Source organism: Anolis carolinensis, chromosome 4, assembly GCF_035594765.1.
Source record: "Anolis carolinensis isolate JA03-04 chromosome 4, rAnoCar3.1.pri, whole genome shotgun sequence".
Taxonomy (NCBI): Eukaryota; Metazoa; Chordata; class Lepidosauria; order Squamata; family Dactyloidae; genus Anolis; species Anolis carolinensis.
In genome coordinates, this window is record NC_085844.1 from 116,365,445 (window position 1) to 116,389,350 (window position 23,906).

At 37.7% G+C, this 23,906-nt stretch overlaps 1 protein-coding gene across 2 annotated transcripts in view; it reads left to right on the forward strand.

The window, feature by feature from the left end:
- Positions 1-23,906, forward strand: part of slc22a23 (solute carrier family 22 member 23) — a 126,735-nt gene that overhangs the window by 29,088 nt on the left and 73,741 nt on the right. For both annotated transcript variants that reach the window (XM_062977667.1, XM_062977668.1), the window contains exons 2-3: positions 2,337-2,440; positions 5,426-5,580. In XM_062977667.1, the coding sequence (XP_062833737.1) occupies positions 2,337-2,440; positions 5,426-5,580 (259 nt within the window). The remainder of the gene's footprint in view (positions 1-2,336; positions 2,441-5,425; positions 5,581-23,906) is intronic.

Sequence of the window (23,906 nt, forward strand, 5' to 3'; positions counted from 1 at the left end):
ATAAGACGGCAAAGTGTTAGAATGCACTCACATTAAATAGTTATATCAAATCGATGCCACTTTAACTGTCATGGCTCCATCCTCTGGAATTCTAGGACTTGTAATTTGGCTGAGAAATCTCTATTAGAATGCTGCAGTGTTGAAGTTCAGGGAAGTGGACTAAAGCTCTCTAACATGGAATTTGGAATACTTTCCCAGATTATAACATCCAACATTTCATAGGAGGGAGGCATGATATTTATAATAGAATCAATGTGATTTTTACTGTGTTGTATAGATGCGCTCTTCCTTTCAAACAACCATACACAATTTTCATGTTTTATTTGCCCATATGCAAATTCACCAAAATATTCTATTAAAAAGATAATTTGAAACAGACAGTCTATTTTAAGCACATGAACCTGAGAGCTCTACATTGGGGGGGGGGGGGGGGGGAGGATTTGTCTGTACAAATAGGAACACAGTGTTCCATGCCTCTTAATAAAGCATAATAAAGCACATAACATCACATTTACTTTGAAATATTTGAAAATATGTTTGAAGTTAAACTAACTTTAAAAATCTAAAATTAGTCTTGGATTCATTGCATTTATTTTAAAATGAAGAGCATCCACAGATGGCTATAACAGGAGACATTTTATTGGTCTACCTGAGAAGTGAGGAAGAAAATATCAAAATGTTTTTCTTAGTAGAAATATCATTTAATAGTTGAAGAGTTCCTATTTCATACACTTCTAAATAGCCACTTGAGGAACGCATTAAAGAGAACACATATATCAAAATATATCAGGATTTTCTATTAATAAAAATATTGAGATGTCTGGATTCTGTTGGTTGTTCCTCAATTTTTGTTTCTTTTATTTTAATTGGATTAGGTTATGTAGTCCTCTCTGAGTTATTGATTATGATGACCTAGCCATGCTCAACCCTATGTGTTTTCACACAAGTACAATTCAATTATAATACGGACATATGATATTCAAACTTAGATGTACTTGCGTGTCTTCCTACTCCAAAGAACACATCATTTAATCTTCCTTTCTATATTGAAGACTGTTAAACTAAAACTAAAACAATCTTGTGAAATAGAGTCCCAGATTCTTTTAGGGAAAGAGTGGCAGATATGTCTAAAACTTGCAAATATATCCGCAGAATGTTTTCTAAATCCGTAGCATTGAAGAGAACAAATATGATTACCCTCTCCAATAATACTGAAAGAGAACAAGCAATAAAATTGAAGAGTATGACTCTGGATATTTCCATTGAAGTGGAGCATAGCTCTGTATTGATATAGTGTGAAACAGCCTGAGATCTAGGAACCATAGAGACAAGATACTGAGACACAATTACTGTGAGACATGCAATGCTTGTAAGCTGGCAAAAGTATTTAGTTGGTGAAAGAGCTTGGAAGTATTTGATGAAAAATGAATGTTAAAATGTTAATATCCTCCTAATTTTTGTTACTGGCTTCCTGTCAACAAAAATAAACATAATGTGTTTTTAACATTATTTTGGTGTTATTTTTCATTTCTTTGTTTGTATGATGTGTGGTTAGTCTAGAGATGAACTCAAAGTCCTCCTGAAGGGTTTCCTCCACAGTCAGATGCAGTGATGTCTACAGACCCCCACTCAAATATCTTATCTATTTTTCTTTCTTTTAAACAAGGTAGACCATCTAGGACTCCGAGACTTAGGATACACATGTAGTTTGCCTACCCAATTGATGTTATTTCTCTTCTGGATGTGTATTTCTTTTTCTGCTCTCTGTCTCATCCCTTCTCTTGTTCTTCTGCCTTTGCCTATAAATGCTTCCAGGAGGCTTCCTGGAATACTATTAAGCTTTCATACAAGGAGTCAGTTGCTGAACTCTGCCCAGTTACTTGATTGAAAAGAAAGAAAATTGATTGGGGAATAATCTAAGGAGATGTGCTTTCATTATGTGGCACTCTGTGGTGTGGCAGCTTCAGAGGTGCTTTTAGGCTCATACTGAAAAGTGGGTAGTGATTACACTTTTATAGCTTTTATGCGATCTGAGCAGAATTCTGAAACTGACCAGTTTATCCTCACAAATAATGAGTGAAATGAAACCTTGAAGGACTTCAGTCATGCCTTTATGTCAGGAGTGAGGAAGGTGACGCACCTGATATTTTGGGACTGCAATCCCCATCAACCGATGGTGAGAGAATCATGGGAAATCAGAGTGCCCCTATTGGAAATTACAACCTTCTTCAAGCCTCATCTAGTAATTTTTTTATCTATAATCCTGTTGCTTGATTACTGTATGTATGTTCTGGTATGGTACATTTTCAATGGTTCTTTCTTTCTTCTTTTTGCAGTGGGATCTTGTCTGTGATTCTTCTTGGAAAGTCCACATTGCGAAGTTCTCTCTGCTTGTAGGATTAATCTTTGGCTACCTAATAACAGGATGTATAGCTGACTGGTAAGTGAGGTTTCTCATGTGTCTTAAGATGGGTAAAACACATTGTGTGCCCCTTATTCAAAATGCTTGGGCCCAGAAGTGTTTTGGATTTCAGACCTTCTCAGATTTTGGAATATTTGCATAGGCATATTGAGATGGGACACTAATGTAAACACAAAGTGCCCTTGTGTTTCATATATACCTGGCACACAGAGCATGAAGGTAATTTTATATATACTATTTTTTAATAATTTTGTGCATGAAACAAAATTGACCATTTATCCTGAGGCCAAACCTGAACAGTAGTTTGTGCCTCTGGATGTCTAAGGCTGACGGACACAGTATGGCCTTGTAAACAGTTGTGGCCTGTTCCATCTCGGAATTGACCGAACTCTTTACATGGCCTGAAGTACCAGCTTGCTCCCGATTCTGGGAGGAATTCGGAGCCACTTGCAACTTTGGTTAATACAGTTTAAGACTGTATTAAGTAGCTTTGGTCTGTGTTAACCCAGATCAGTTTTGTGCATTGTTTAGCTGCTACAGAGCTGATTCGCTGACCCTTCACACTAAGTGATCAGTGTAGATGCTCCCAAAGTTTGTGATAATTCAGCTATCAGAAAGCAAATATGTTACCATCTCGGCCACTCATGTGGACAGTTTTGGATTTTGGAGTATTTCAGATTTTGTTGTTCTGGATAAGGGATGTTCAACCAGTAATAAATTTGCCTATCTCTAATACTATTTTTCATGAAGAAGCCCCACTCCCCCCCCCCCAAAACTGTTACTTCTTCCTAAAGCTTCTATTTTGAAACATGCGACACAAGCACTGATTGATGTTGTTTTTGTGCAAACCAAAGGGATTCTAAATTTTTAAAGAAGGTGTTAGGAGATAACATGGATGGCTTACAGTGATGCACATTTACTAAGGCTGCCTGTCAGTCCAGGTTTATTCATCTGGAGATGCTTTCCAAGGGGTTTGACATGGGTGCCCAGTACATGCCTTTCCCAGATAAATTTCAAATTCCCTCACAAACATAAACATGTATTCACTTCGTGTGGTGAGGTTCATTGTCATTAAGAAAGAGATAGTATACAAATCACATGCAAGTATGAACAGCAAGAATAAAAAAAATGACTCCAAAGAAGAGAGGAACTTTCATTTGCATTTTGGAAACTTTTCTATTTCTAGAAAGAATAACAAACCCAGCTTCATTCTGGCATCGTAATCCATTTTCAGATGTTCATTTAAAAGATTTGTCATGGTTAGTAGTATGACGCTGCAGATAGAGATCTGCAATTGTTATTAATCTCCTCCTGAAGAACAATGTTGACAGTGTCCATGCTCTGATGCTTATTGAGATCTGGATCAGATTTGCCCCTGTGGTCCTGATGTGGCATTTGACATGTGTATAGAAATCTGATTATGTCCATGGAGCTCTTAGCTAAAAATTTCATAATCTGTCTCAAATTCTGTTCATGTGTTGAGCTCCCGGCCTCTGGTGCTTCCAAGTGGCCTGTAGTTTTTGTTTTTTAAATCTCCAAAATATGCATTGTATCTTGCCAGAAAGTTTGTTTGTTTTCCTTAGGATTTAGTGAGAGCATTATCAGTGGAGTACAAGGTGGGAGCTGCACTAGACCTTTCCAGCATAATAAGGATAAATCTACACAGCAGAATTAATGCAATTTGACACCACCTGAACTGCAATGATTCAATTGTATGCAATCATGGAAACTAGTTTGGCGAGGACCCGGCAATCTTTGGCAGAGAAGGCTGAAGGTTTTGTAAAACTACAATTCCCATGATTTCATAGTATTGAGCCATGGCAAGTAAAGTGATGTCAAACCAGACTGATTTTACAGTTTTCAACATACAATGAGAAAAAAGGTTGAGGATTAAATCAATTTCTGTCAATTTCTCTTAGTTTGCTCTTAGGTTGTTTAAAGATAAGCTATTTAACTGAGTTTCAGTATTAAAAGACTGTTTTTTAAAAAAAATTATGTATGTTCTAAATTACTCTGTGTGAGCTGCCTTGACCCCAGTATTGGAAAAAGGGAACATAAAATCAGTCAGTTAATAATAATAATAATAATAAGAAGAAGAAGAAGAAGAAGAAGAAGAAGAAGAAGAAGAAGAATTTTATTTCTTACCCGCCTCTCCTCACGACTTGAGGCTGATTACAACATTGCTAAAACACACAATCATTTAAAAACACTCCATAAAATACACATATTAAAAAATGTTTTCATAAAATACATATTAAACTACAATAAAAAGGTAGGCATAGAGTGGAAGTTTAAAAGTTATCATTAAAACTGTTTGGGTAGGCCTGCCAGAAGAGATAGGTCTTCACTGGTGTCTTAAATTCTGACATCTCATCTAGTTAGTTAGTGAAAGGACTACCTGCTCTGATGGGAACCAGCATGCACATTAAGATTTTTATTGGAAGACCTGTTTTCAGTGGCCTGACCATCTTAGACAGGTGTCCCCAAACGGAGCCCAAGGTCATTTACCCAGCTGAAGGCACACAACAACAATCCTAATTAACTTGACTATCTCCTTAGCCAAAAGCAAGCCCAAACTTCCCATTGAAAAACTAGTAAGTTTATATTTATTAAAATTGTTCTTTGTTTTAAATGTTGTATTGGGGGTTTTTTGCATGACAAATAAGATATGTGTAGTGTACATAGAAATTTGTTCATGTTTTTTTCAAATTATAGTCTGGCCCCAACACGCTGAGAGACTGTGGACCATCCTTCTGCTTTAAAAGTTTCAGGAGCCCTGGTCTTAGGCAAGGTGGGCTACAGAATCACCTTGGTTGTTGCATCCTTCTCATCACAAAGTCACAAATGTAGGAGATCCTCTTTCAGGGATTTCCTTTATGATGTTCTGCCTTGGGACTCAACAGATCAGGTTAAGAATCAGACCTGTTTGAAAGGTGGCTGGAAATGCAGAATTCTGTCTGGAATAAAAACCTTATTGGCTTCGTTCCTCTCTCCTTTCTCTAGGATTGGTCGTCGACCAGTGCTCCTCTTCTCTGTCTTATTCATTTTGATATTTGGACTAACGGTGGCCCTCTCGGTGAACGTGACAATGTTCAGCACACTCAGGTTTTTTGAAGGGTTTTGCCTGGCTGGGATAATCCTTTCACTGTATGCACTGAGTGAGTATTGCTTTCATAATGCATCTTAGTGAGTTCATTTTTTTTTCAAAACAATTGCCAGCTGCATTTTGCCAGAGTTTGTTGAATTGGCTATATTTCAGTTTGATTGTCCTGAAGGGGCCAGATCATTTGCTGATTTTGTATGTTTTATTAACATTGCTTTTAGTGTCACATTGCTCAAAAAATTAACAAACATTCTAGTGCAGTTGTTGCATTATTGCAGTTTCAGAAAGAAGTAGGCATGATGCAGCATTTTCTATACACCTCTATGAGACTATAAGTAAATCACATTAAAAGTCTACTTAGTTCAGTTGTCAGGTGCTTCATGCTTTACAGCATTCAGTAATCTGTGGGATATGTTTATGTAAAGTCTATTTGGCTTTCAAGGCTAAAGTATACACAGCGGCAGGGGAAAGATTTCATCAATGTGTGTCATCTTTTTTTAATATAGTAAATCTTTGATATTCACTGGGGTTTGGTTCCAGGACCCAGTGGAACAAAATCTGTAGATGCTCATGCCCCCTTGCATACAATGGCACAGTAAAATGGTGTGCATTATATAAAACAGCAAAATCAATGTTTGATTTTTGGATTTTTAAAAATATATTTTCAAACCATGGATGGTTGAATCTGTTGATGCAAATTCTGTGGGTACAGAGAGCCAACTTAACCAGCGACTTCCTTCATTGCTCACTGACTCAGAACATGTTTGGCTGGATGCACACTAGATTCACATAAAATGGTGCGTAAAAAGGTATGCAATTTTACTCCTGCAAGACAACATATCTACTTCTCACCTCTTATGCACCCCCTTCACTTCTCCTACCTGTTCTATTGGATCCTCCAAGTAACAATTGCTTCAGAAAGTCTCCACTGTCTTATGCCATTCTGTAAGAAAACGAATATCAGTGATATCTTTATAGCTGAACCCAAATGGGTTGTGGTTATTCTTAGCTGTAGTTTATTTGACTCAACTTCAAATTATGGTTTATGAATCCAGTTTATTTTACCGTAGTTAAGGTGAATCAGTTTTGTATTTAAATATAACAGTAACTCATGGATAAACGAAAAGTGGAGAAGAAGCGGTAGATATGTATGATAGATTAATATGGCATTGGGACAGCCCAGAAGTTTTGCATATCATTCTAAACTGTAGTTTCATGCTTCATTCAAAATAAATCATTATTTTATAATCTATAAAATCAATTTAACAATGGCAGAGATAAGTAATCACACCAATACAAAAGAAAACCCATATGTATTTCTTCTGCTCCATAAATATTATATTTTTCATCAGCTTGAATGGTTGTAGTATCCTCTTCTATGAAACCACAAGGGGAAAGAAAATGGAAAAAAATGGTCCAAAGTAGTTTATGTGGTCATGGTATTAGAAAGAAGCAATTTCTTCCACTGCTGCAATTCAGCTTCCTGCCACCACTTCAGATAATTATTTATTGTTTATGTGTGTCCCATCTAGTTGCCTGTCAGTTTATGGTAAGGTAACCCATGAATTTCATAGTGTTTTCTTAAGCAACGAATAATCAGAGGTAGCTTTGCCAGTTTCGTTCTCTGAAATATAACCTATAGTACCTAGTATTCATTGGTGGTCTCTCATCCAAATATTAACCAAGTCTGACTCTGATTGGATTCAAAATATCAGATAGGATCTGATGCCTTTAGGGTATTTGCCAAGTAGATATTCAGGTATAAATTCAGAAGAAGGTGTTGTAATACCATGGTAGTGCATGTGATTGATTTTTGAGAAGTGAAACTCCTGAGCTGAATGAAAATGTTGGTGAATTCAAATTTGCTACTCTTCATTTTTATATACTGCAAGTTTAACTTCCATCAGCCTTTTCTCCAGATCTGTTTTTCTCTAGGTTTTAATCCAGATCTGAAACAGAGCCAAAGGAGAAATGTCTTTTATCTGCTATCCTTCAAAAGCCTACTAACCTTCCTCTGTTTTCTAGATCAGAGGAGGAGTCTGCAGCCAGGACAGAATAGTTTGGTCAGAAAACCCTCAGTGGGAATGAAGTCTAGCAGTTACATCTAAAAATTCAGCACAGCTTGTTACATAACATAAAAGATAATAACAATGCCCCCCCCCCCCAATGAAGTCTAAGCCCAAGGCGATAGAAGACTTCTCACAGTGTGATTCTGTAGTGTTTCTCAGTGTTGCAGTCTGAAGAAACATGTTGAACAACAGTATAAGGTATAGCACATCATCTCAAGTGGTCCACATACATTTTTGGAGAAAGACAGGCCTGAGCCAAGATATTTTGCTTTCTGAGGAAGAACAGCAAATAGAACAGACAGAAGCCAATGTGCCTCGAATCAGTCATGTCACACCCTTGGAAGTAAAACTATAGGTGATAAAATATCTAACAGTTTGCTGCCCTTTAGCATCTGAATGTGTTGTCTGAAGTGTCCATCTCACTGTTCCTTGAAAAAACAATCCTGGGAGAGGCCTCACAGAATATTGAAGGCATCTTTTTAAAAACTGTCTGGATTTGTGACTGCTGTATTTTTCTGCTGGGCCAGAAACAGCTCTCCCATGAGCAAAAGAGTATTTCTACTAATGGAGGAGCCTATTGGGAAGCAAGCCAAGGGCAATACAGTATGGCATCTTGGTTTGTTTATAAAGGCACACTCCATTCTTGTGCACCTTAAGGCAACTTACAGAAACAATACTGCATTGGATTTAAAGTATTGTAGCAAACATACAGGGATTTCATGGTATGGTTTACCACATTAAAGAAGAAAGAAGAGTGGAAAAAGAAAAATTGAACCAAGGAAGAAGCTTGTAATTGATACGCAGTGCTTATACCAAATGCTGCTATGGTGGATTTTTTCTTCAAATGTATAGTTAGTCACCTGACTCCAGAGCATTTGAACTAAATTTTAGTGAATTTGGCTACTTTATAAATGCTTTCCACTCACCTATGCTTTCCACTCAGCAGAGTATAAAAATCAAAACTTACAGGCTAGTTGCTAAGGGCTGCAAACTGCTGTACAGCTTGCCCACAGAGGTTTATTGTGCTCAGGTCTCCCATCCAGATACATTACCAAGAGAATTTCAAATGATCACATTGGACCCTATAATTTGCTGTGATGTTGCTATTCCAGTTGATCCTCTGTATCCATGGATTCATGAAGTCAACTGTCCATACCTTGAAAATATTTTTTTCAAATCCAAATGCAAATCTTAATTTTGCCATTTTGTTTATGGGACATCATTTTACTATGTCATTGTATATAATGAGACTTGAGCTTCCGCAGATATTAATACTCAGGGGAGTCCCGGGACCAAACATCTGTGTTTATCATTTCACATACTTGTGGGCATAAAACAGAATGAAAAAAGAGGAGACAAATCTATATCATCTTGCTTATCTCTAATAGCCTTTTTGTGTTTGTAAATGGCAAATGACTAGGTGTTGTTGTTGTTGTTGTTGAGAATCTGTTCGTATCTCCCTTTGAATGTTTATGAACATTTCTTCAAATGTGTCTCTCAACTACCTGTTTTTCAAGCAGCAACATTTTCTACAATGCCTATTTTAAGCCCTATAACAAAGTCCTCACTTATGCAGATTTACCATGTGTACAAGATTGTATTGTTAGTTTTTTAATCATATGGAGTAAAGATAACTATATATGTTAACACCCAACATCCCTGAATTAGAAGGCAATAATATTTCATTATATTCATTCAGAATATTTCTCATCTTCAACCTCAGTATATAGAGGATTACATGTTTCACCCCCATGTCCTAAAAGGATTGTGGAAAGAGTTTCACATTTTTCAGGTAGACGCTCCTGTTAGCCTTGAAGCCCGTCACGTTAAAATACTGTATTCTCGTTTTTTGTAATGACCTTCACCTTAGCGTACGCAGCAGTATCTAAGCAGTGGCACAGGATTTGCACACAATTGCAGGGTGTTTAGTAATTTCATGGACTGCTGAACTAAAATTACCCTCCACAACTCAGAAGTATAGGCTGACCAAACAGATGGCCAGACTGGGATCTGAAAATAGCTTTGTTGCAGCAGATCACTGTGTCTGTTGGGGTAAGGAAGTGGGTGCCTTTGTGCTTTGAAATGCAATCAAGGAAGAATGCTAGGACAAGATAGCCTATACGCCAGTTGCATTAGAAGCAATTCATATTATGCTAAATAGTCTGCTCAATTACTTGGTTTCCCAGTGAATTCTGAGGTGTGAAGGAGCAACTAGCATTATATTAGCTATGTAGGAAATTTCTTTTTGAGAACGTTATTCTTTTTTCTTCTCTCACTACATTATGTAGTGTTGGGGCAGATTCAGACTCCTTTTTCCTTTTTTGTCAGGACTAGGTTAAAATAACCGCACTGTCTTCAACATAAAGGCATGTGTGTTTTGTGTCTCCTTGTATCAAGGCATTTCTGTTATGACTTTTAATTCTGTAAGTGGAAGAAACCCATAATCAAAATGAATTCGCTCCATTCTTGGAATCCTGAGACTTACAGAGAGGAACATTCAGAATTGTTAATGAGAGGTCACCAGTGCATCATCAAACTATTAAGCCCATTATTCCATAGAATGGAACCACAGCAGTTACTCATAGTGCTACAATTCTAGAATATGAATGAAATCCATCTTTTGATCAGTGTTTGGAAAAGTTCCTTGGTGAGTTTACAATTCTCAGAGTCTCCCAGCCACCATAGATATAGGTATCATTTTCTTCTTTATTTACCAAGAAAACTTATTTCAATGTGGGCAATCACACCTCAGGTCAGGCCTGATTTTGCTTCAGGTGGGGCTGGGATTTTGGTTCGGGGGGGGGGGGGGGGCTGAGTCTGGGTGAGAGAGGATCTACCCTAGCAAACCTTTTGTATCATTATCCCAATACCCCCATGCATATGGGATATATTGAGCATGGTGATCAGTTCATGATATGAATAAACAGAACAGTTTAAATAATAAATGTAAGGCTTTTTCATGGATTACCCTGAGAATTTCGACCCCCCCCCCCCCCGGGCTACATGCCTGCCTCAGGTAAATGAACATATCAGAATTCAAAGTGCAATGAATATAGTCTGGGTTTTATTTTATCACCACATTTGCTTTTCTTAAAAAAATTCATTCATACTATGCTTTGCTACCAACAATGTTTTAACTATTGTGGTCCCTTAGTGTCTGCTGAGATGGTTCCAAGACCTCCTCATACTTACCAAACATATGAATGCTGAAGTGTTATTATACAATGGCATAGTAAAATAGTGTCCCTTATACAAAATGGCAGAATCAAAGTATTTTTCTGGATATATTGTAAAAATACATTCTTCCCTCACTACTTCGTGGTTCACTTTTTGCGGAATCGCTGTTTTGCGGTTTTTCAATAAACTCTAAAAGACTATTTTAAACCATAAAAAATTACAATTTACAGCCTAAAGAAGGGAGGAAGGAGAAGCCAAAGGGAGAGAAAAGGAGCCCAAGCAGCAACGAGAAGGAGGCGATTTATCAACACACGATTGGTTGATAAAAACTTAAATAGTGTATAACTACTAAAATAATGTATAAATATTAAAATAAATATAGCATACCTACTTCATGGATTTTCACTTATTGCAGGTGGTCCTGGAACCTAACCCAAGCGATAAGTGAGGGAACACTGTATTGTCAAGTCATGAATGGTGGAATTGTGGGCACATAATCTCTGGATACGGGGGGGGGGGGGGGGGGGCAGCTGTATCTATATATTCATGCATGAGTTTCTGCTTAAATAAAAGAGAGCTTACATATTATTATGTTATGATAACTAATTTTTAAATGGTGTGTGAAAGCCCTTTTCCCATCACTGTTTTAGAAATGTGGTATTTTTCTAATTAAATCTTTCTGGTCTAGAACAAAGGTTAATCACTGTGCTTTATGACATTTCATGGGTTAGTTGTATGGCAGCTGTGGCTGAGTGAATAAGCAGTTAGCACTAAATAAATAATTTCCTTTCCTTTAATGATTGCTTTGATTTATTTTTCTGTTAAAAGGATTCTTTGGGTGAACTGGACCTTCCCACATTCCACCTGCAGCAAGCTGTGATGCACATGCGGCCCCTTTCCCACTGCATTTATAAATTAAAGAGAAATGTTTAGAATTCCCAGCAAAAAAGCTCCTCAACAAATTACAAACCCCAGGTTTCCATGGCATATAGTCATGGCAGTGGAATCATAGTGCTATAACTGTGCAGTGTGAAAGACTCCTTGTTGAGGATGGAACTTAGTGGGATGTTCCTACAGAAATAGTCCTTCCCCTTGATAGTATAAAAGGTAGCTGCAGCTTCACTTGTAGCTCACAGTGAAAAACAAATATTATTTCAAATCCAAGGAGCCACCCATTTGAAGGAGCTTCTGTTTGAGGAATGGGTGTGAGGGTTGGGAAAAGCTTTGGACCTGCTAGCGTAGAATAAATATGTGCTGCGTCAATATGATACTAGTGTTGTATGCAGAGCTAAGGTCAAGGTTTCCAGCTCAGCTTTTGATGTGCACAATTGATTTTTGCCTTGAGTGCCTTGAGTTTATCATTAGGCTGAAAAAAGGAATTATATTGAATAGGTGAATAGGTAAACTAGGTGAAGGGCAATGAAATCACAAATGGCTTGTAAGGATTACCTTCTTGGATTACAACTTGTGTCACGCAAAAATAACAACTACCACTAAACAACTTCCAAGTTTTTCAAAGAGGATTTGATATCAATACAGGCAGTCCTGAAGTTATGAACAAGATAGGTTAGGTAGGTTTGTTCTTAAGTTGAATTTGTAAGTTAGAACAGGTATGTGTTTAAAATATAACTCCAGCTTGATAGATAGATAGATTTGGATAGCATAGGGAAGGGTTCCCACCCTTGTGATGTTTGTTTTGCTGTCTGTGGCCCTGTTCAGAAAATCTTGCCTCACTTTCTGACCCTGGAATTAATTAGATTTTCTTTCTTTCTTTCTTTCTTTTTAAATGACTTGTTGTGGAAACAAGGATTGGTGGGAAAGTTTAAGTGGAAACACCTTTTCCCCATGATAATAAGTCTTCCTGGAGTGAATTTCCCTTCCTAAAAGAAGACTTCTCTCACTTTCTGTTGTCTCATGCCTCTTCCTAACTATGAGTTCTTTGTAAGCTGGATGTTTGTAACTCAGGGACTTCCTGTATCGATAAGGGTATCACACATTAGAGCAACACAATAGCAAGTCCCCAAAGTACAAACTAATGAACTGGCTGTCACTACTCAGGGAAAAAGTTTGAATGGAGGATGATGTATAAGGTTCAGAGAAGAGATAGAATTGTGTATCTAGCATCAGTGAAAGAAGCTAGATGAGAACTGATTGAAACTGAAGCACCTGGCATCATAGCACTTTTATATCACTAGAGATGTGGCAGCATTCATTGTATTTTGTACAGGTCTAGTTGCTCAATCTCACAAGGAAGTTCTTGCATCCCTATAAAAGCTTAGGCAGAAAACAAAAGAAAGTCAACATCTGTCGGATATGTTTTATGTCTTTCTCTGCTCTTGCTTAACTAGTTATGTTGACAGACACACGGTCCCTGGTTTGGGTATTGCTGCCAGCAGGCAGACCCTCCTGCCAGGACTCTTCATCAGACAAGTGACAGATGGCTGGCTTGATAGCATCCAGCAAGCCAAATTAGACAGAAGGCGGTGAAAGAGATCCAGAGCAAGTCTCTTAATTCCCATGGTTTCTTTTTTTCTTTGCCTATGGGTATTGGACGAGGGTCTAAATGCCCTAAAGGCATCAGATCCCATCTGGTCTTGGAAGCTAAGCAGGACCAGCTCTGATTAGAGACCACCAAGGAATAGCAGGTGCTGTAGGCTATATTTTAGAGAAAAGAACTGGCAAAACCATCTGGGTATCCTTTGCCTAAGAAAACATTGTAAAACTTATGGGCTCAACATATATTGTCAGGTGATTTGGAGGCAGACATATTTGGTGAAAGTGAAGAGAGAAATCTTGACATTCCACACCACTTGTCTGATAAAGAGATTTATTCCTCATTCCGAGCTAGCCTTCTCAACTTCTGGATGTGCTGCATTGCAACATCCCATTCAGCTTGTCTGGACTTTCAGTGGATGATGGGAAGTGTAATATAATGTATCTGCGAGATGATAGTTTGGGGTGACTTCCAAGTACCCCTGTGACATGTAGTCTGAGGTAGAATCACAGTATATTAGGAAAATGTAAACTCTTAAAGGATGGGGCCTTTGATGTGAGATCATAATGTCTTCATAATTTAGGTTATCAGAATGAATGAAAACTTTAATAGCTTTTGGAAGAAGGAGGGGGTACCCTTTTGCTACTATGTCACTATTCCCACAATAGAGAAGACAGAAATAAAATTTAAAGCTGCCAGGGTGGCTTTCCCTCTATGGAAAGGGAGAAATGATTAATGATATGCTCCGACTCATTGCATAATCTGGTGGCTGCATGTTTCTGCAAGAAAGGATGACTTGAAAAGGACTTCTCATATCCGGCTTGAGTATCCTGTTTATTCTCATGATAAACAGCCAGGAGTAGTGCACAATAGATACACTTTTGATTTAATAGGAAGTGAGCACCTTTCTTGGAACCTTTACAAAATTTTCTTAGCATTGTTTAGTTAAAAAGATGTTTTGTGAGAAACAGTGCAGTGTCTAGAAGCAGATTGTAATATAGGGTACAATCTATCTATCTGTCTATCTAATTAGGTTTTTATTAAGACAAATTAAAACAAAACCTATGTTTAAACATGCAGAAAAAAAATCAACAACAGAAATTTAAAATAGTTTTTCAAGAACAATACTACTGCATCCTATCCATCAAAAAACAATAACTACAAACTACACACAATCTACGTTACCTAATCTAAGGGCTTTACATTCTCTGGTGATGATATTCGCTCAATTTTCTACACCCATTTAGTGAAAAGGAGCCATTGGTAATCCTTTCCCCACATAATAACACACCTCTAGTCCAAAAAAAAAAAAACCCAGTGAGGAAGATTTAACCCCATACTTTCTGGAGAAACAAAATAAATGGGCCTCAGACATTCTTAAAGTTAGAGATTTCTCCTTAATCAACATAATAAGTTTATCCTTTTCAACAAGGTTGCTTATAAGCCAATCATCTTGGGACAAAATAATTGAGTTTTTCCATCTTTGAGCATAGGCAATGCTTGCCACTATTATTTATTTGTTTGTTTATTTATTTATTTATTTACATCACTTTTACCCCGCCTTTCTCTCCGAGGAGACTCAAAGCGGCTTACAATAAATGGCAAAAATTCAATGCCTAAAAACAATGTAAAAACAACAATTCATATTACCATGTATATCAATAACCTTCCACATTTTCTTTCAAGTTGTTCATCTAACATCCCAAGCAGATATAGTTCAGGTTTCATTTCAAATTTGACTTTAACAATTTCTTCTAAAATCACATCTATTTGTGTCCAGTATTTCTAGTCTTTTTTACATGGACACCTCCATGGTTGAAAGTACCCACCTTCTCCCCACATTTCCAGCAGTCACTAGAACTATTTTTATACATCTTAGTAATCCTTCTTGGTGTCGGATACCATCTATAAATCATTTTATAAAAATCTTCTTTCAAGTAATTGCTGAATGATTAGACCTCGTAAGATTAGTTCAATAGATACATGACTTATTATTCTCCCTATTCTAACCATAACAGATGGTTTAGATTGAAGCTTTGTACCAGTATTCCATGGATATACAGCCTTGCTGTTATTTACAAAAGTGGAAAAGCTGTAAAAGGAACTGCTGTGATCGATCATGAATATTACAGCAAAAGCATCAGCCCTGTTCATACATTAGATGTGATCCAATGCATAGTGCTAGTGATATTTGATGAGAGGCATCTTGTGGAGGCCATGTGTTTGTTTGCATTTCCTAGATATGTGGAAGGTTCCTAACTTAGTGTTGTAATAAGTTTCAATGTTTTACTTGAAAGAATTGCAAAAGAATGTAGCAGGCACACAATAGTCACAGGGAAGCTTGTTGCAATACAAGCTTGTTGCAATACAAGCTTTCTGGAAGCAGAAATGCGAAGTTTTGATTCATGTCACAGTCAAGATGGATGCTCACTAACCTCCCAGATGAGCTTTCGGCTCAGGAGGAAACTGGATAGCAAGCTGTGCCCTTGAGATCTCAGGCTTCTTTTTCAAGCAGCTTCAAAGGCAAAACATTTACTCTCGAGGTCCTTGAAGATCCCCTCAGTGCAGTGTTCAGAATATTGAAGAGGAAGAGTGGCTGAAGTCTTCAGTTTATGATTGCCTTAATTTTTTCACAGAATTATACACTGTCCATGTGTTTACAGGTTCTGTTTTCAAATCCTGTTGTGTTTTCCCACCACTTTCCCCTATTTTCTTCCACAGCAGAAAAATACATTAAGGAGGCAAGGGTTCAACAGGGGCAGAATTACTTTTGATGTGTATTACTGGGAGCCCGGAAGCACTGCTAGTAGGAGGCTTAAAGTGTTATTCCAGATGCGGCTTTTCAGAAAGGTTTCACATCCCCCCCCTTGTCTTGATGTTTCAGCTCCCTATGTTTATTTCTTCCTTTTCCTTCTCCAGGGATATATCAAGCCTATAAACCTTGATCTGTTTTATACCAGTTGGCGTCTTGAGATTTCCCAAAGAACCATAGGAATTGTATTTTTTGTAAAGGGATGAAATTATGTGACAGAAATTTCACATTGCTTTCAGTGCCTTAAGGAAATGCTGGGAAGAAGAAGACTATATGTGTTTACTTGTACTGGTGCTTTTGATGTGTATTATGGGAGCCCAGAAGCAAAACACCTGTTAATTTGTGGTGACCTCAGGAATGTCATAGGATTCTCTTAGGCAAGGATTGTTTTATCTACTTTTTTAAATCCTACCCTTCTTGATATGGGGACTCAGAGATTATTTCCTTCCTCTGAAATATAGCTTGCAGCACCTGGTGATCATACCATATGTTTATTTCTGAGGCATAACTGCATCTTTAGTATATACTGTTTTTGGCATTCTCCCATACCCTCCTCCTTGTTTTACATTATTGTTGATATGCCTTATTACTTTGATATCTCTTTTCCTCCAGTGAGCTCAAAACTATATACATGGCTTTCCTTTTTACAATAATCCAGTGTGGTAGTTCAGGCTGAGCGGAGAATGATTGGCTCATAGTACAGTGTAGCAAAATTTGAAAAAAAATTGTTCCTTGTTTGCAAGTGTTATTTCTTGTTTAATTATGTGGTACTTACTTTAAAAGTAGTGTTATACACCAGAAACTTTGTTTTTGTGGCCGCCATAAACTATGTTGAATTGCTTGATACTCTATGAGACATTAATTGAAAAACTATAGAAAAATGTACTTCAGACTGATTTAAAAAATCAATATTTTTGCAGTTGAATAAACTTCTCCCATGGTTTTTTTAATGATAGAACCAATTAGGAAATGACATTTGTAACCCAGGAACAAAAATTGTATTACATAGTGTAGTCATCAGATGAGAAGATACAGGGCTTGCAGCAATGCTGCAAGCCCTGTATTTGGCAACACTGTATTTCAGCGCACCTGATGTGGGTGGTGATAAATGTGCCAGCAGAGACTTTGCGGTCTGCATATAGCTGGGGGTTCCTTGTGGTGAGAATAGTAAATTCAGCAAGTATAGGTTAGAGGTGGGTTAGGATACACTAGAACACCTCTAGATGATTTGCAATAAGTCAGCAAGTTTTTCAGCGAATGCAAAATGAGGGCATTGCTCTCCCAATTAAAGAAAATGTGCCTCCTTAAGAAATTTTTCCTCCAGCTTCAACATTGTAGAGACTTAACTTTTCTGCTGAACACAGAAATTGTGAAGAAATCTCTTGGAAGCATAGAAAGAAAAGGGGCAAGCAAATTTAACAAGGGCTTGGGAATACAAAAATGGTACAAATAACTTTCATTATCTCTACAGTGCCTTAATTTGGGTCAGAATTCATATTTGTAGAGGAAATATCCTCATTACCATGTACCCCTTAATTATGTGATAATGGCAATTATAACATGGAATACCTTAAATTACACTATTGAATTGAAGGAATCTTATTGGAATTAGGAATGGATTGTATAGAGAGACTATTATTATTATTATTATTATTATCCCGTCCCATCTCCCAATACAGGTCTTGGAGCGGCTAACAACATAAAAGGCAAATATTCAATGTCAACAATTATATACATACAGACATAATTAAATAAAAAACATTTAAAACTGAACCACATTAGATAATAAAAAATCATAATAAACAATACAACACAGTACCACACTAAACAGTGCCATAGTGTTAAAAGCCATATTCCTATTCTGTTACATCTTGCTTAAAAACCTTAAAAACCTTAGAAACATAGCTTAACACCTGCTTCTCCATATACTTAGGAACACAAAAAAGTTTTAACTGCTTTTTGAAGAAGGTTAGAGAGGAGGCCATTTTTATTTCCTTCGGAAGGCACTTCCAGAGGTGGAGAGCCATGTTTTGTTTTGAATTCTTGAGTAGGTTGAGTGAATTCTGGATTCGAAAAACTAGTTTTGAGTGCCAAACATCATATCAGAGCAATCCCTTTAACAGGCTAGCCAAGATAATAATGTTTTTGGGATCCTCTTTGGGTATATCAAAATGGGGAAGAAGAAAATCTGGCTCTGGTTGCTGGATTTCAATGTTTTTGTTTTAATTTTAAAAAGTATATCCCAGAAGTTTGCCTACCCCTCCAACAACATTAGCTGGAGAGGGCATTGCATTTGAAATATAGAAAACACAGCACAATCCCTCAAGTAGAATGTTCCTAGTTCCCGCATGTATATAATGACTCTTGAGTGCATCAACATTATAGAATTAATGCAGTTTGGCACCACATTAACTGCTATAGCTGAGTGCTATGGGAGTTGAACTTTGGTGATGCACCAGCACTCTTTGGCAGAGTAAAACTACAACATCCATAATTCCATAGCACTGAGTCATTATGGTTAAAGTGGCGTCAAACTGCATTCATTCTACAGTATATATACACCTCATAATTCTATGAAAAACAATCTTTTTGGCTTTAAAATGGAGATTGAGAGTTGAAATATATATTCCCCATCACTGTATGACTTTGTTTCTCCTTGATGAATGATTTTTGTTACTCTTCTATGATACTTCCCCAAACCTTCACAAACATCATTTTCCCTTCATAGCACCAGTTTACACAACACAGGGTCACCTTTCAGAGCTACGGAAACTGGGGTTAAGATAGGTTAGTCATATCCATCTTGAATTTCCTCAGTCATCAATCAGGTTGACAGCTCTTGGGACATGAGCAGTTCATCCAAGGGAACAGAGACCATTATCAACAAGCTACAAACCACTACCATACTTCAGACATTTTAGCAAAGATGTCCTACTACCTTTAGTTCACAGCATCAGGATACACACACAGTTCTCAACTGGAAAATCTATGAAGACACGGATTAATGAACAAGTGGACAGTTTTTTTAAAAAAATAATGAGACATAATGTTTTTTACTGGTAAAGTTGCTTTACAAATACCATGGTAAAATGCACTGCTTTTAACTATAATTCTAGAAAAGAAGACTTCTTTTTGAGTTAACTAGTTCAGTTTGAAACACTTTTAAGCTTCCCACATGATCACTGCTACAGTTCTGCCTCGAGACAGCAAATGTTTAAACAGATGCTCATAAAAACAAATTATGTCCTTTTTATAGACCCTTCATTTAGTTCAGCACACTTGCATTCTTAGAACAGGAAGACTACAACCAAAAGATTGATGGCTGTCGCCTTGTCCCCCAATTGGAGATTTGAACTTTATTGGAGAACCAGTGTCATCATTTCTCAGTTCCTGTGCCAGCCTGGAGTCCAACTTTAACTCACAGTAAGCTTTTGTTCACCAGTATTCAAGGAGTTTGATCTGAAAATAAATAGACGCCTGCAGTGAGCAGATGCCAGTAAATAATCTGTCCCTATGAGTAAAAGCATTTTATCCAGAGATCTGGCAGTCACTGTACCCTCAGTAAGAGAAACATAAACCACCAGTTTAATGTTACAGCATTAAAAGACACTGCATCGAGCAAACATTTAAAGCATGGCTTCACTGATTAATTTTACTTGGGTTGACAAGTTAGGAGAGAATTAAATGTGCAAATATGCCTTGAATCAAAAGTATGAAGTTGTGAGTTCTGGCACTCAAGGTGAAAAGAGAAGTCCCAAGACAGATGAATTACAAGACCTATACTCAGGATCACTCTTGCCACGTCCTCTGTGTGCTACAGTTTGTACATAATAGGCGATCACTTGTGGCCAAGTATGATTGTCTTCCAAAAGCAGAATCTTGGTGCTGCATCTGCAAGTGACTGGAGACCTGTTATGGATACACACGGTCTTTCACATTGAGAACATTGATTTCCAGATGGAAGGCAGTCATGACAAGAGTTTGATGTGTCATCCTCTTGGCATTTTTTTCCTTTCACTCTGTATTTGTGCCTCTTCAAAGTCGATAGGACCATTGATAACAGTTGACTTCCAGTTACAGCACTCAAGTGCCAGGACTTCCCAGTTCTTGGAGTTTATAACACATTTTTTAAAGTTAGCTTTAAACCCATCTTTAAATCTCTTTTTGCTGTCCACCAACATTCTCATTTCTGTTCTTGAACTGAGAGTAGAGTGACAGTTTTGGCAGATCATGGCCAGTCCAGCAAAGTTGATGATGAAAAGCCATTATTTCAAAGCTGGCAGTGTTTGCTTCAGTTTGTACAAGGGTGCACAGAAAAAGAGAGTGGCTGCAATTATTGTAATGAGGAGAACAAAAGTATTTGTCTTAGCTATGGCGGGGAAATGTTATTTTTTTGAACTATGAATCTCAAAATCTTTTCGAAACTTTAAATATAGTGGTGTAGCATTTATAGTTCCATAGGAATATACAGAGGAAGAATTGTTCATATATGTTAATGTGGTGTCTTGGCTTCAGTTCTTGGTGATTCCCCCCTGAATGGAAGTGTATCTTTGGTTGCTTTTACCTTTTTTGTGACCGTCTTTTAAATTGAACTGCATTGCTTTAGAATGGGAGTAGGCAAAATGAGGCAGCCTCTGGATTTTTGCAGACCCTGAAGCCCTCCAGAGACATTTTCAGGCTATTTTTGCCTTAAAACATCACAGAAAGTCCCATAATATATAAAAGCACATGAAAATATCCCCTATCCCCACAATCACTCCAGAACCTCATATTGCCCAAATACCTGTTTTCCTTTATACATGGGTACCTCAGTTAATAAAATCTCAGACGAAAAGGATTTGTCTTTTTTTGTCTGACTTCTCCTCCTTGTCTACTACTTAGTTGGAAGCATTTTAGTAGCATTAGCATTGGAATAATAGTGAAAGAAGGCTGGAAAAATACAGACTTTCTGTGCCAAGTAGTAGAGCTTCTGTAGTAAATAATGCAATAAAAGTTTGAGTTAGGAAAATGGGATTCTGCTCCAGTTCGAACCTACTTGTAGCTATCTGTGCCTGCCTGCAAGAGACAAGGTACACAGCACTATCCCCAGAATCCGTTAATAAGCTTGCATGAACAGCAAACCAGAAAGACATGGGAAAAGCAGATAAGCTTGCCTCAGCTGTTCCCATTAGCATGACAAAGGATGATAGATCAAAATGGCCACTAAAATGAAAATCAAAAATCTTATCCCTGGATGCATTTTGGAAAGTTAATTTAATGGTCTCTGAAGGATTCAGATATTTTGATGGGAAATTCTGGAAGTTGTAGTCCAACAGCATGTTGCAGTCCAATATCAATGGCTATGCTCGCTAGACTTGTGGAAGTCACATTTTAAAAACATCCAGAGGACAACAGCTACTGAAGCAGCATAGTTCTCCACAGCTAGAAAATGGCTGATCTTCCATAGAGTAACTTCAATTGGCATTTACCATTTGTAGAACCATTTTTCAAAAGGCCTTTATTTTAATCCTGGTAGCTAAATAAGGCTCTTCTCTTTTTTCTCTAGTCCTTGACATAATGTAGTAACTTAAGATGGTCAACAGATCTAGTAAATCAAACACGTGGATGCCATGATTCTAGTAATGTTGGGCAGGAAGTGTTTTTATTACATGCACAGACATTTGGTCTGTGTTTTTAAATGGTTCAAAGCTACACTGCTTTTAAATTTTCCATGAAGGGTTTTGTTTGGGTCTTTTGACTTCTTGTCAAATTGAGTACTATATAAACCTCATGTGGTCCTCTAGATTGTATTTGACTGAAGGGGAACCAAATGCCTTTTCAATGCAAAGAAGAATGTGCTGTCTTAACATTCACTCTTTGGCAAGCATATAGCAATGGCTCATAAATCCAAGCAATTCTGATGCACCAAATGTGGCACTGTGATGAGTAAACAAGGTAGTTAAAAAGAAATAGGAGTTATGAAGTGACAAATTGGCTTTACTTACATGATAAGTAGATGTTTCTATTTGGATTTTCAGATCCATGGGGCAGGAAAAGACATTTCACTTTTTCAAATAAAGGAAAAAAATCAAAGTGACTGTAGGGATTCCTTTAGCATTTTCTATCACTGTCCTCATGCACCCGTTTCCCTAGTAAACAAAAGGAATTGTGGTCCTCCAAGTGTTTTGGACTTCAACTATCAGAAGTCTCAGGTAGCTTGTTTTCTGGTGAGAGAGTTTGGGAGTTGAAGTAACAAATGAAGCCCTATGCTAGAATTTTCATTATCAGCAGCCAGGTGATGGGGTTACAATGAAATTTGTCCTAAATTACATAACCAGGGTACTCGGTGTGCCTTTGTTATAGCAGTTTCTGTTTATCATACAAAGCAGAGTTATATACATTCCAGCGAACAACAATCATATGAATACATCTCACAAAACTTTCTCCAGTAGCACCTGCTATTGAACTTCAGCTTCCCTTCCCAACCTTCTTGTGGCTGGTAGTGAATTCATGGGGTAGTGAATTCACTGCCGTTACTAAGGCTACTTTATTGGATGACAGCTCACATAGTCTCTAAGGTGGCATGTACAGCAACCATATTGACTTGGGAATTCTGGTAGTTTATTTATATTTATTTACAGCATTTATATTCCGCCCTTCTCACCCCGAAGGGGACTCAGGGCGGATCACATTACACACATCAGGCAAACATTCAATGCCTTTTTAACATAGGACAAAGACAAACAACAAACATAGCTCCGAGCGGGCCTCGAACTTATGACCTCCTGGTCAGTGATTCATTGCTCTCCCGTCTGCGCCACAGCCTCGAGTTGTCATCAAAAAGGTACATTTTTCAAAGTCAAAATTGCAGTGACAAAGATTTCTGATGAACGTAACTCATACTTGCCCCTAACATTAGCTAGGATATGGACAAAGGGTCCTCTGCCACTAGATGACTAACGATTTTATTGTGGCATCAACTTTGTTAACTTCTCTCAAGTCAACATCAGTTTACAGCAAACCTTTGAATGAGAGACTCCAAGTGATCCTGTCCTCAACAGCTTTGCTCAGGTCTTATAGACTCAAGGCGATGGCTTTCTGGATTGAAAATTTGCTTCTTTTGTTACTGCCTTTTACATTACCATTACTTTTCCAAAAATCTGTAGGATTTTTAACAAACTTTCAGATACCTCAAGTAAGTACAGGCAGCTGCTCGAAAGAATTTCCAAGAGACAGAATTAACCAAAAACCCAATATGCCAGGTTTACCAGAGTTTGTTGTTTTCAGAGGTGGGGGTCAAGTGACATTTCTGAAGGCAATGCAGTGTAATGAAAAAGAAACATTTCAGGAGGGGGCCATACAACGTAGTTGACCATGTGGATTCTGTGAATCACCTCAAAGTTTCCAGAGGCTGGGACTGAGCCTAAAGTGTCCCATGTGAATTCACTGGAACCTTTCCATGACAGAGATAGCCATCTTCTCATGCTTTCTTCCCCAGAGGCAGACAAAGTAGAAGAACCTGGTGGTATGATTTATGATTGAATGGAAAAGGGGTAACCTAGAGAGTGTTAATGCTTCTCTGAGGCTGTACCCCAAACAACACAGTTTTTACAGTTCTGTTTTCACCTTTCTTGTGATTTACAACTGACCCTCAACATGCTGTGGCAGTAAATGAGAGCAAGCTAGCTGCATTACAACCATAACATATATCTCCTATGGGGAAACAGGTGATAGAGAAAGAGATGTTGGATATTGGGATTATCCGGCCCTTCCACAGTGTCTTAGGCATCTGCCCTTGTTCTCATGCCCCAACGGAAATAGATCTCCATTTCTCTGAGGGTTGCTGAAGT